Raw genomic sequence first — 12398 nt, 5'->3', positions numbered from 1 at the left:
TCATAGGCACATGCTCGTCCCGAGATGTATACGGTGAATGAAGGTATTTGCAAAGCTGGCCCCTGGTACATTGCGAAGTCTGGTAGAAATAGCAGTCTACAGTTTGCAACGTAACTTATTTTTTTTTTTTAGCTGCGTTACTGACGATTAAGTTTCTTGTATTGTTGCTTAGAAGATCTCGGGCGCCACCTCTAGTTAATAAGTGGTTAGAGGCCCACCAGTGCCGGTTCGGGTAGCTTTTAAACAGTGGAGAAGTATGGCAGTGTTACAGTTCTTTTTAGCTCAGAGGTGGGGAAAATAAATTAAACTCTAATCAACAGTGGTAAATTAAAGGGCAGGTCGTGTTTTCCAAAACTATTTACAAGTCAAAGCTTTATTTTAAATGCAAAAAAAAATGTCTGTCTTCTTCGGAAAGTCAGATAGCACGGCGATGTGTAGGTGGCTGGTTGCGACCCCAGCGCTTAAATTGGCTCCAATACGTAGAGTCTCGTCACCGGGTTGGAGTAAATCTACACAGAAAAGAATATTAATAAAAACTACTGACTGTTAGGGGAAGGACGACACTCCCAAGTTAATAATAAAAAAAATAATTTATTCTTAAATAAAAAAAAATAATTAATGTTAGAACTTGTCAATAAATTCAAAAAGAGAAAAGAAAACAAAATTTACTTGAGAGTGTTAGTGAAAAGAATTTAAAATATTCTATTAAAGGTTTTAATCAAAATATTAAAATAAATACGGGTGTGTCAATAAGAAAATGTTGTAACAATTATTTAATTAAATTAAAAGTGTTTCGGAGTTAAGAAGAAATTGTTCTAATAATTATTTATTTAAATTGAAGGTATGTCGGGGAGAATAAGAAAATACTAAAAAAAATTATTTATTTAAAATTAAAAAGTACGGCGGGGCTAAGGTCTAAATATGACAACGAAAAGAAATAAAAAAAAAATTAAATTACGAATGAAAGGAAATGCGGAAAACTATAAGAGTTCAGCAAGTGTATCTATAGTGAAGGGATCGGTGTGTAAGAAAACTGCCGGGATGTATCGCACTCACAACTTTCTCACGTTCCTAATCTTCACTGGAGATATACCGCTTAATTATTAAGAGAACTGACAGAACGATTTATTGCGGATTGTTTTCGGAAAAAAAATTAAACTAGAGACAGTTTATCTAAGCACTCAATGAAGAACCTGGAATTCGAAGCAACTTGCCGGGATTTATCACACTCACAACTTACTTATTTTACCAAGTCCTCATTAACGACCCAGATATGTTTTAAGTGATTTAAAAAAAAATCTAAGAGCTGACCTAATGATTTTTAATTAAATTATCAATAAGGAATTTAGAGTTCGAAGCAAACTGCCGGGATTTATCACACTCACAGTTTACTTGCTTTTCCAAGTCCCTATTGATAACTCAAGCGTATTTGATTTTACAGATTTGCTATTGATATTTAAAATATATTTTTTTTTTACTTTTGGAATTTATTCTAAACTATTTAGACCTTGCCACGGTACAGGATTCCTTTCTGCAAAAAAAAATTAAAAACCAAATAAACAATGAATTCTCGATACTCAATACTATACCATACTAATCCTGAAGGTTACCTTGCGGGCGGTTTCGGAGTGACGGTTAATTAAAACGACGGAGGACGGGCAGGCTTCCCAACTGCTAGGCGGCGGCGGTGTCTCGGGGCTGGCTTCTGCTTGGCGGACTGCGGCGACTGTTGCTGCTGGTGCTGGTGCTGGTGTTGTCGGTGGTGGTGGTGTAGGAACTGTTCGGTTGGTGGCTGGGGCAGGAACTCCTCTGGCTGGCGCGTCGCTTCTTATTTTCCCCAGTCCTTCCCTCCAGTTGAGAACCGTCGTGGTGGCGGCGTGCGCCGAGCGGTGTGCGCGTCTCAATACCCGATCTAGTACCAGCGGTTGTGCCAGCGGTACCAAGCGGGCTGCATCAAGCGCGTGGAATGCGTTCAATTATTAATTAGCGCCTTTTAAGCTAATTAATGAGTTCGGTTCGTACGTTAATCCAACAAATATAATTTTATTTAAAAAGTACTATCTTCTCGAAAAAGAATCAAATTTTTCTAATGTATGGAAGAGTAGAAAGATAAATTAAATAAAGAAAATTCGTAATCGGCGATAAAAATAGAAAAAGAAAATTAAATATATATAAAAAAATAGTAACTTCGTTACAAGTTTTCTCTCCCGATCTCAGCTTTGGGTTGTAGCAGCAAACGAGGATCTCGATTCCCGTAAATCTGAACAAGACTTCAATCATGTTCCGGATTGTACGCCAACTCAAACCATCGAGTCCACACGCCAGCTTCGGAATGGCTAATCGTGCAATGTTGTTGTTTAGCAGGGCTTCTCTCAGTTCAATCAGGGTCTTCCATAGATTGAGATAAGTCGGCTTACTCGGGGACCATTCCTTGGTGACCAGGTAGAAGATGTGCCTTGCTTGACCATGTGCATTGTCGGTTAGCCTCAAGACGCTTCCAACCTCTGGATCCTGTCGGCGTAGTTCTCCGACACGCCCAAACTTCTCATTGAACGTCGCAGCGATTCCTCTGGACATCCGCAAATCTCGAGCCACACAATGAGCGAGCGAATAATCAGGAGGCACGGAAAAGAGGTCTCGTTGATCTTCTTTGGTTACACCATAGCGAGCCTTCTCACTGCTGTTGTATCGGGCCATGAAATCGTCAAAGGACATCTCCGAATCAGGGGGATCAAAGCTGCAGGTTCTCACGGTCCCAGCACGATCTTCTATTTCGCCTTGGTAGGGGCTCAAACGGTTGAAATGGACTACCCTCGGTTTTCCTTTTGGCAATTTTCTGATACGGTATACGACGTCATTAATTCTATCCATGACTTCGTATGGCCCTTCCCACGAGGATTGTAGCTTCGGAGATAACCCACGACGTCTCTGCGGGTTATATAGCCACACCAACTTCCCTGGTTGGTATCCTCCATGCTCAGCTTGAATGTCGTAGTGTTCCTTCATTCGGTCACTAGCACTTTGAATATTTAGGCGGACTCTCTGATGAATGTCGTCCATCCTTTGACGTAGTGTGTGGACATAATCTTCTCCGGCGACTTCTTCTCCCGGTCGGCAACCAAATTTCAGATCACAAGGTAGGCGCACTTCCCGTCCCATAACGATGCTGGCTGGAGTTTGCCCTGTAGATTCTTGGATGGATGAACGGTAGGCCAACAGGAACAGGTGAAGAAATTTGTCCCAGTCTCTTTGGTGGTCAGAGACTACTTTGGCCAGATAACGGTTGATAGTTCTGTTCATGCGTTCAACCATCCCATCGGATTGTGGATGTAGAGCAGTCGTCCTGGTCTTTCGGATGTTCAGGATTTCACAGACGCCTTGGAACAGATTGGATTCAAAGTTTCTTCCCTGATCTGAATGAAGCTCCATGGGAACACCAAACCTGCAGATCCATTCTTTAACAAGGGCATCAGCAACGGTGGACGCTTCTTGATTTGGCAACGCGTAGGCCTCGACTCATTTGCTGAAGTAATCCATTAGTAGTTATTAGTCCATTATTAGTACCACAATGTATTTGTTGCCATCGTTCGTCTCCGGAAAAGGACAAGCCACGTCGATCGGTATTCGTTCGAAGGGACTGCCAACATTGTACTGGCGCATAGGGGCTTTACCACGCTTTTATGGCCCATTGAGGGCTGCGCAAGTGTCACATTTCTTATACCAGGCCCTCACATCTTCTTTGCAGTTCACCCAGTAGAACCGTTCACGCAGCTTGCCAAGTGTCTTGGTAACACCAAGATGTCCACCGCTGGTTCCATTGTGAACTTCCTCCAAGACTTCTGGGACCCTCTTCTTTGGAATGACGATTTGCCTTCTCTCTTCTTGTCCCTCCGGTCGCTCGATCACACGGCGAAGTAGTCCGTTATCTATTACCAAGGAATTCCACTGGGCCCAGTACGACTTTACGTTCGGCGAATATCTGCAAACTTCTTCCCACGTTGGTCTTTGGCCTGTGTTTTTCCAGTTAATTACTAAACCTAATTCTGGGTCACTGGTTTGGTCATTTGCAAGATCTTCGGGTTGCCAACTATCATTAACCACAGTTGTTCTTAGGAGTTTCACTTCTTTCTCTTCAGCTCGGGAACAATGCTTACAGTCCTTAGCGCAAGGTCTTCTGGAAAGTGCGTCGGCATTCCGATGGATTGCCCCAGCTCGATGTTCTGTGTCGAAGTCAAATTCTTGTAATCGTTCAATCCATCTAGCTACCTGCCCTTCAGGATTCTTAAATTGCAACAGCCATTTCAAAGCAGCATGGTCTGTTCTTAACAAGAACTTTCTTCCATAGAGATACTTGTAGAAGTGTTCCACTGCTTTAACTACTGCTAGTAATTCTCGTCTGGTTACACAGTAGTTCCTTTCCGGTTTTGACAAGGTCTTACTAAAATAACCAATGACTTTTTCTTGACCATCCTGGATCTGAGACAGAACAGCGCCTAACCCAACATTGCTAGCGTCGGTATCTAATATAAAGTTTCCGTTGCCAAGAGGATAGCTAAGTACAGGCGCACTAGTCAGGGCTTTCTTCTATCTTCGGAATGCCTCGTCAGAATCTGAGTCCCAAGAGAAACGCCTCTCGCCTTCGGTAAGTCTGGTCAATGGTTTTGCGATGGTGGTGAAACCCTGTACATAACGGCGATAATATGTGCATAGCCCCAAAAAGCTTCTGAGTTCATGTTTGTCTTTGGGTATCGGTCACTCTTCCACTGTCTTGGTCTTCTGTGGATCTACCGCAACTCCCTGGGAGGAGACCATATGGCCCAACTAGTGTACCTTTTCTTGACACAGATGACATTTCTTGGGGCTAAGTTTCAAACCAGAGCTCGCAAGTCGCTTGAAAACTTCTTCCAAATTCTTCAGATGATCGTCGAAGGATTTCCCCACCACTATAATGTCATCCAGGTACACTAAACAAGTGGTCCAGGATAGTCCGTTTAACACAGACTCCATTAGTCTTTCAAAGGTAGCTGGCGCGTTGCACAATCCAAAATGCATGACAGTAAATTGCCACAGTCCGGAGCCCACCGAGAACGCTGTCTTCTCCCTGTCTTTAGGCGCCATGTCGACTTGCCAATATCCACTCTTCAGATCCAAGGTAGTGAATATTGTCGATCCCGCCAACGTGTCTAGAGTATCGTCTATCCTCGGCAGGGGATAACTATCCTTCTTGGTAACATTATTGAGCTGCCGATAATCAACACAGAACCTGGTGGTACCGTCTTTCTTCTTTACTAGTACTACCGGCGATGTCCACGGGCTGTTAGATGGTTCGATACACCCTCTTCTTTCATTTCTCGAAGGATTTTATCAGCTTCTTCACGTTTGGCGAGCGGAAGTCTTCTCGGATTTTGTTTGATTGGTCGTGCATCTCCGGTATCAATTTTGTGTTGTACTAAATTGGTACGACCTCTCTGTCCTGCTTCTCCTTTATCAAACACATCTTGATACTTGATTATCAGGTTTCTCAATTTTCTTCTATTTTCGGGAGATAATCCTTTAACGTTTACTAACTCCTTCACCATTTTGTCCGGAATTTTTGAAGTCGAAACTTTGGAGGCTTCCACGCTTCGAACGACTGAGGAGACCGAACAACAGTACCCTAAGAGGGTTCCCTTCTTCAAGGATACAGAATAATAATTCGTGTTCATTACTCTCACCGGTACAGTTTTCTTCGCTCGCAGCAGGGCTTTTCCAACAACGATCCCTCGTCCTATTTCGCTGTCATGGTTCCTTGGCTCCAACAGAATAATACTCCCATTATTCATTTTACCTTCCAGGCAACCATCCAAAAATATCTCACAGCGCTCAGGAATCGAAACATCTTCTGCTACCAACCTTCAAACCAAACCAAGCGAAGCGTCTCCTCACATTTTCGATGTAGGACCACTTCTTCTTCATTTATTTTCAAAATTCCCTGTTTGAAGTTTAGTTCAAAACCTTTAGTGGTCATGATGTCCATTCCGAGAATAAGTTCATCATTGATATCTGCTACTAACACTGGATGTTCAAAACTGGTGCTCCCAATAACAAAATTAAGGTTTATTTCTCCATGGACAGCAGCGGAGCCCCCCGTAGCAGTACGTAGTCTCCATTGTGTTGTTTTAACCTTCTTCGATGTTTTAAGAATGTCCGGTCTGATGATAGTTTTCGTCGCACCTGTATCCAACAGCATGGTCCGGAACTCTCCATCAACAAAACCATCCACAAAAATGCTGTTGAATTTGTGTTGTAGCGAGGCGACTTGAGCAGTTTTCGTTGGGGCATGTTGGGTACAGGTCGACGTGTGCCCCTTCATTTCGACCCTTAGTAGTTTTCCGACCTCGACGAAGCCGGTTCTTCGTTCTTCTCCTTACAACGGCTTCGCACGTGTCCCACCTGTCCGCAGTTCCAGCAACGAATCGGTCCCTTCTTGCCCATGTACTGGTCCATTACCTTCCGAACAATCCCTTCCACGGATTCGTCGGAACATTCGTCGATGGCCCGTACTCTTCCTAAAGACCGAGAACTTTGTTTCGCGGCCTCAAATTCTAGGGCACGTGCTAAAGCATCCACCAAGTGCGTTGGGTGGGCTAGGAGAAGTGCTTGTCTTGTCTCGTTATCACGTAAGCCGTCGGAGAATGCCTGTACTGCCAACCGCTCCATAACATTCTCTGGCGTAGCAGGGTACGCAAGGCGAACGAGGCGGGCTACGTCGGCTTCAAACTCTGCAGAGACTCATTTGACTTTTGAATGCCATTTTTTAGCTGGGAATGATAGACATGTTCCAAATGAGCTTGGCCGTACCTCATTTCTAAATGTCGTACCAATTGCTGATAATCTCCCTGTTCCGATGGTGACAATGTCTGCAGGATATCAGTCGCATCTCCTCGCAGTGCGACAGTCAAAGCGGTAGCCTTTTCAGCGATTGTCCATCCGTTCGCTCTCGCAGCGGTCTCAAACTGGCAAAAATAATTGGCCCAAGCGGTTTTTCCGTCAAACTGTGGAGGCTTAATAACTGACTTTGAGATATACTTATTTTCGACTAGTTTCTGTGCCTCCGATGTTTCTTGACATTTTGGTGAATTTGCCTTTGCTATTTCTTGTTTTAAAATTTCGATTTTTTTATTTACATCGTCCTCAATTTGTGTTATTTTGTCTTGTAGCTCCGTAGAATTCTTTATAATCTTTTCTTCTAATTCCCTGGAATTTTCTGTTATCTTTTCTTCTAAATTAAGTATTTTATTATTAAAGCTGGCCTGTATGTCTTTAGAATTTTCTGCGATCTTATCTTCTAAAATATTAATTTTATCACTGATTTTCTCTCTAAATTAACTTCCAAGTCAATTATTTTACTATTCAAATTGTTCAAGTTGTCGTCTAATTTTTGAGAATTCTCTGTCATTTTATCATTCAAACTGTCTTCTAATTTTTGTAAGGACTAGTCAAGGTCACCTTCCAACTCAAAGCAAAATGTGTCAGAATCCTCACTTTCCTCCACCAAAACGTCTCAGTCTAGCTTGCAAAATGCTTTTCTTTCCATCTGTCTCGCACTCTCTCTCTTCCAGTATACATTTTAATTCCGACACTTTCAAGTCTTTCAACAATTTTTTCGGAGCCATTGTCTGTCTTTTTATTTTCCTAGTCTATCACACACGCCACACTTGACACCAATTGTTACGTTTTTCGTCGGTTCCGTGTGGATAGAAAGTCACAATTTATTTAAACACTATTTATTTAACACTAATTAACAAAAACAATTACGATAAAAAGACTTATAGAACTATTTACAAACGATTTATAACTAAGAATTTATTTTGAATTTTAGCGCGTCAACTGTATATTTATAACTGCCCACTCTAGGCCACTGCCGCCGGCTTTTTATACCTACAGCAAAAGAAATCTAGAATAGTCCATTAGGCGCATAGAGAAGGTTTTCGAATGTTCTCGTATGTACTAGTCCATTCTAGTGGGTCTCGATTCTTCTCGAACGAATGAATCATTGCGGTGTCTATGCGATGTTAAGGTCATCCGAGGGCGGGCCATATTGTGAGGTTAGGTCGAGTCCACACCGGCTCGCAACAATATAGTACAGTTTATTATACATTTTTTCCTCGCAAAACTGGATCATTTTATATGTTTTTATATTTTATTTCCTTCATTCCTTATAGGGAAAAAACATAGTGGAGCATTTCGTCTCGCCACAATGCTTGCCATGATGACAATACTTATATATTTTTAGGTGCGCGACGATTTGATTGGCTCCAATATTTTTTGATGCCAAGTCTCGTCACTTATCACTATGGCGAGCATCGCGACAAGATGAAATACTCCACTATGTTTTTACCCTCGAGTAAAAAAACGTTTTACTACATGCGAATATCTACTCATAGCTATGAAAAGGCTTCTCCAAAATAAATTATCATTAATAGTATTGCCCAAATGTTTCTAACGAAGCAATTATGAAAATAATTCGTCTAATATTGCATAATTGCTCGATGGAAATTTTCTGTGTACGAAATTATATTCTAAGCATATATTTGTTTTAAAGCAGCTGCTTGTAGTTTTTCTGTGCGAAAATAAGAAGGTTCTCGAAATATTCATACGGAAAACAACCATAAGAGGCTATTTTTATTTATACCGGCAATTATGATTCCTTTCAAAAACTGGATAATAAAAATAGTGTCAAATTTTTGGATTCTAAGTGATTTTTTATCAATATAAGGTTACTCAATATAATTTATGTTAGATTTTTTTGTGTTAAACCTCCTGTTGTTGATGTTATCAAAGCATATACCGCACGAAATTCACCACATAATCTTACACTCGATTTTACATATAAAATAACAACGATCTTCATTTCCAAGCTAACTATGACGCTGTTTTTATTTTCGATCATATATTACGTCCAAAATATTTAAAACTATTGGTGAATATTAGCTGAACTTTATAATTTTCTACAGGATACTCCCTAAAAATATTTATATTCAATTATTATTTAAAAAGGTAATTATTTCAAAATATTTAGAATTTTAACTTTTAAATAATACAATTATTCTAATTTATTTACATGTAAAAACGATAATATATATAATCTTTTATTCTGGGAATCCCCTCTGATTTATATGGGAATCTAGTAATTATAACTATAATTAAAAACATTAGTTTACATAAATGTAATTATGATATACCTCGTGATATACAGGGTCCGGCAATAGTGCGTCGGGCATCTGTGGCTCTTAGAATAAAAAACTTGAGCATTTTGTTTAAGTGCAAACCTAAAGTATGTACCAGAATGTATTTTAGGAAAATATTTTAACTTATATAGGGTGGCTCAAAAAAGTGTGAGTGGACCTTGATGATTTTTTTTAAATGGAACACCCTGTATATTATTGCATTTTTTGCTTCCTTTCAGATCACTTTACATAACCCTAAGATATGAATAAATATATTTCGATAGTTTCAGAGATATTAAAAAATAAATCAAAAATATATATTTTTCAGCCCATTCTTAAAAAAATTATTAAAAATACAAGAACTGTTCTGAAATCAAAACTATATTAAGTACTTACTTTAGATGGTCTGTACTTACTTTGTTATAAATATGAAAATCGTAAATTATACAGGATGTTCAAAATTCTACGCCAAACTTTCTAAAATAAAAAATAATTTTTCTTTGTTTTTTTAAATGGAACACCCTGTATATTATTTTTTCAATAGACGGAGAATTAAAAAATGAACATTTTTTGTATTTAGAGTATTTCAAAATTTTTAACGGTTTCGCAGATATTTGCGGATTTATATTTCATATGGCATTTTCCACAGTAAATTTTTATCAAAGCCACCCAATGATTTTTCTCTCGTATTTTACCATTGAAAGCGCCATATGAAATAATACTGCGCGTATCTGCGAAACCGTTAAAAATGTTGAAATACTCTAAATACAAAAAATGTTCATTTTTTAACTCTCCATCGAATAAAAAAATAATATACAGGGTGTTCCATTTAAAATAACAAAGAAAATTTATTTTATATTTTATAAAGTTTGGCGTAGAATATTGAACATCCTGTATGATTTACGATTACCGTATTTATAGCAAAGTAAGAACAGACTATCTAAAGTAAATACCTAATATAGTTTTGATTTCAGAACAGTTCTTGTATTTTTAATAATTTTTTTAAGAAGGGCTGAAAAATATATATTTTTTATTTATTTTTTAATATCTCTGAAACTATCGAAATATATTTATTCATATCTTAGGGTCATGTAAAGTGATCTGAAGTGAAGCCAAAAATGCAATAACATACAGGGTGTTCCATTTAAAAAAAATCATCCAGGTCCACTCACACTTTTTTGAGCCACCCTATAGAAGTTAAAATATTTTCCTGAAATACATCCTGATGCATACTTTAGGTTTGCACTTAAGCAAAATTCCCAAGTTTTTTATTCCAGGAGCTACAGATGCCCGACGCATTATTGCCGGACCCTGTACAATACATATTTATATGTATTTTAAAAATTGATAATTTTATTATTTGATTTATTTGCATACTTTAACTATTTTAAATAAAAATATTTAAGTGGGAACTTTGATACAATAATAATATTCACAAAAAAAGAAAAAAATTATAAAATAAAATAGTTTTATGTTTAATACGAGGTTTTACAAATATTGAATATTTCACTTTCTCCTTAAAATCTAAATGTAAAAAAATATTCTTGAAATTCTATACCGATTATCATACTTATATATCGTTTAATATTTCCACACAAGATGGAATTTCCAGTATACCTACAACTCATCTATATTTCAATATTTGCTGATGTAATCGTATTCTTTTGTTTAATAATATTGTCATTCATGTATACGACCATAATGTTCTCTAGACTTCGCAGGCAAGTAAATCGCCAGTTGCTTCTTGAGCATTCGCAAAACTTGCTGCGGGAATACCATCATCTTCTTGCATTGTCTCTGGTTTTTAAAAAACGGTTGCAAATCTTGTAATTCAGTTTTAAAAAATGTATTTTATGTACTCAAAACAATGGCGCTTTTTTTTAACTTTTGTTAAAATTTTTTGACCAACTCTCTAGATCCAGTAGTTTCCAAGATGCCCATCGTAGAAAACTCACCCTGTATACTAAATAACTCACATTCTTCTTGAATTTCTAGGCATATTTTTATATATGGCAAAAATGTGCAAACTTTTTCTCAAAACTAGAAATAGGCGTCTCTAAGATGCCCGCCATTACTGGAAATACCGCGTATATTTTCCATTTCACCGGAAAAGGAAAATTAACTGAAAATTTACCGAGACTAAATGAGAGAACCGAGTTTACTTTACTGCACGTTAGTGTAAGGTCGTGAATTATTCTCCTTGTGACGTCAATTCGGAAAAATTAACTGGAAAAAATACATTGCCCCGTTGCCAAGTGCCGGTGGTCGGTATGACGATTTTCGCGAGATCTTTTTTTCAATTTTGTGATCACAGCGTTGCCGGGTGTACGAAATTGGTTGGGAAAATAGAGAATTTTATATAAAAAAATAAAAAAATTGGCCAAGTGCGAGTCGGATTCCCGCACGAAGGTGTCCGTACCATTCAATATCTATACAACATTAGACACTATATTATTATAAACTTTTTTTCCGATTTAGCTGAAATTTTGAATGCGCGCATAAGTAATTTAAAAAAAAATTAAGAAACACATTACTAAAAATTGTATTTATCAATTACGATTAAAAAAAAAGTCGCCTTGACTAGGATTCGAACCTGCCTTCCTATACGGCTCCAAAGTCATAGCAGCGTAAAGTCCTAACGCTTTAACCACGCGGCCACCTAGAACTTGAAAGATTCTATGTAAAATTCTTACTTAAAAGATAATGTTTAGTGAAAGTAGATAGATACATTATCTGTGGAAATTTCAACTGTCTAGCTATAACGGTTCATAAGATAGACCTTTTTGACAGACGGACGGACAGCGAAGTAATAGGGTTCCCATTTTTACCCTTTGGGTACTGAACCCTAAAAAAGAAGAGATATTGACGGAGGCAGCAACTAACCAAACAGCTGATATTTTTTTATTTGAGACGATTTTACAAAGGTTAGTTACAAAAGTTACCATCTCCGATATCAGTCGTACCAATGACTATATAGACATGTAACGCCCATATACGGGTTGTAGCAGAATTTATGATGCTAAACGCCATTTTTTTGGTTGTAGCGAATGAGTTTTCAGCTGGTCATCAGCGACAATTTTAGAAATTTTTAATAGTTTGTGCGTAGTAAACTTTCTTTAAACACTATTCCAAAGGTGATTAGTTGTTCAGCTTTCAAGTGTAAGAGCCGCAGCGATAAGAAAGAGCCAG

General features: G+C 38.3%; 1 protein-coding gene across 1 annotated transcript; it reads right to left on the bottom strand.

Moving 5' to 3' along the window:
• Positions 1 to 344: 344 nt before the first annotated feature.
• On the bottom strand, positions 345 to 10991 carry LOC115883281. Its single transcript, XM_030901612.1, has 3 exons — positions 10904 to 10991; positions 1611 to 1948; positions 345 to 509 (listed from the first exon to the last, which is right to left on the bottom strand). The coding sequence occupies exons 1-3, from the start codon at positions 10989 to 10991 to the stop codon at positions 462 to 464; spliced, it is 474 nt and encodes a 157-aa protein (XP_030757472.1). The 3' UTR covers positions 345 to 461.
• Positions 10992 to 12398: the final 1407 nt, after the last annotated feature.

The sequence above is a fragment of the Sitophilus oryzae genome, unplaced genomic scaffold (assembly GCF_002938485.1).
Source record: "Sitophilus oryzae breed Bouriz unplaced genomic scaffold, Soryzae_2.0 scaffold_1868_pilon_pilon, whole genome shotgun sequence".
In the NCBI taxonomy this organism is placed as follows: domain Eukaryota; kingdom Metazoa; phylum Arthropoda; class Insecta; order Coleoptera; family Curculionidae; genus Sitophilus; species Sitophilus oryzae.
The sequence above is the reverse complement of the archived record's forward strand: the minus strand, read 5'-3'. Positions and strand labels throughout refer to the sequence as shown.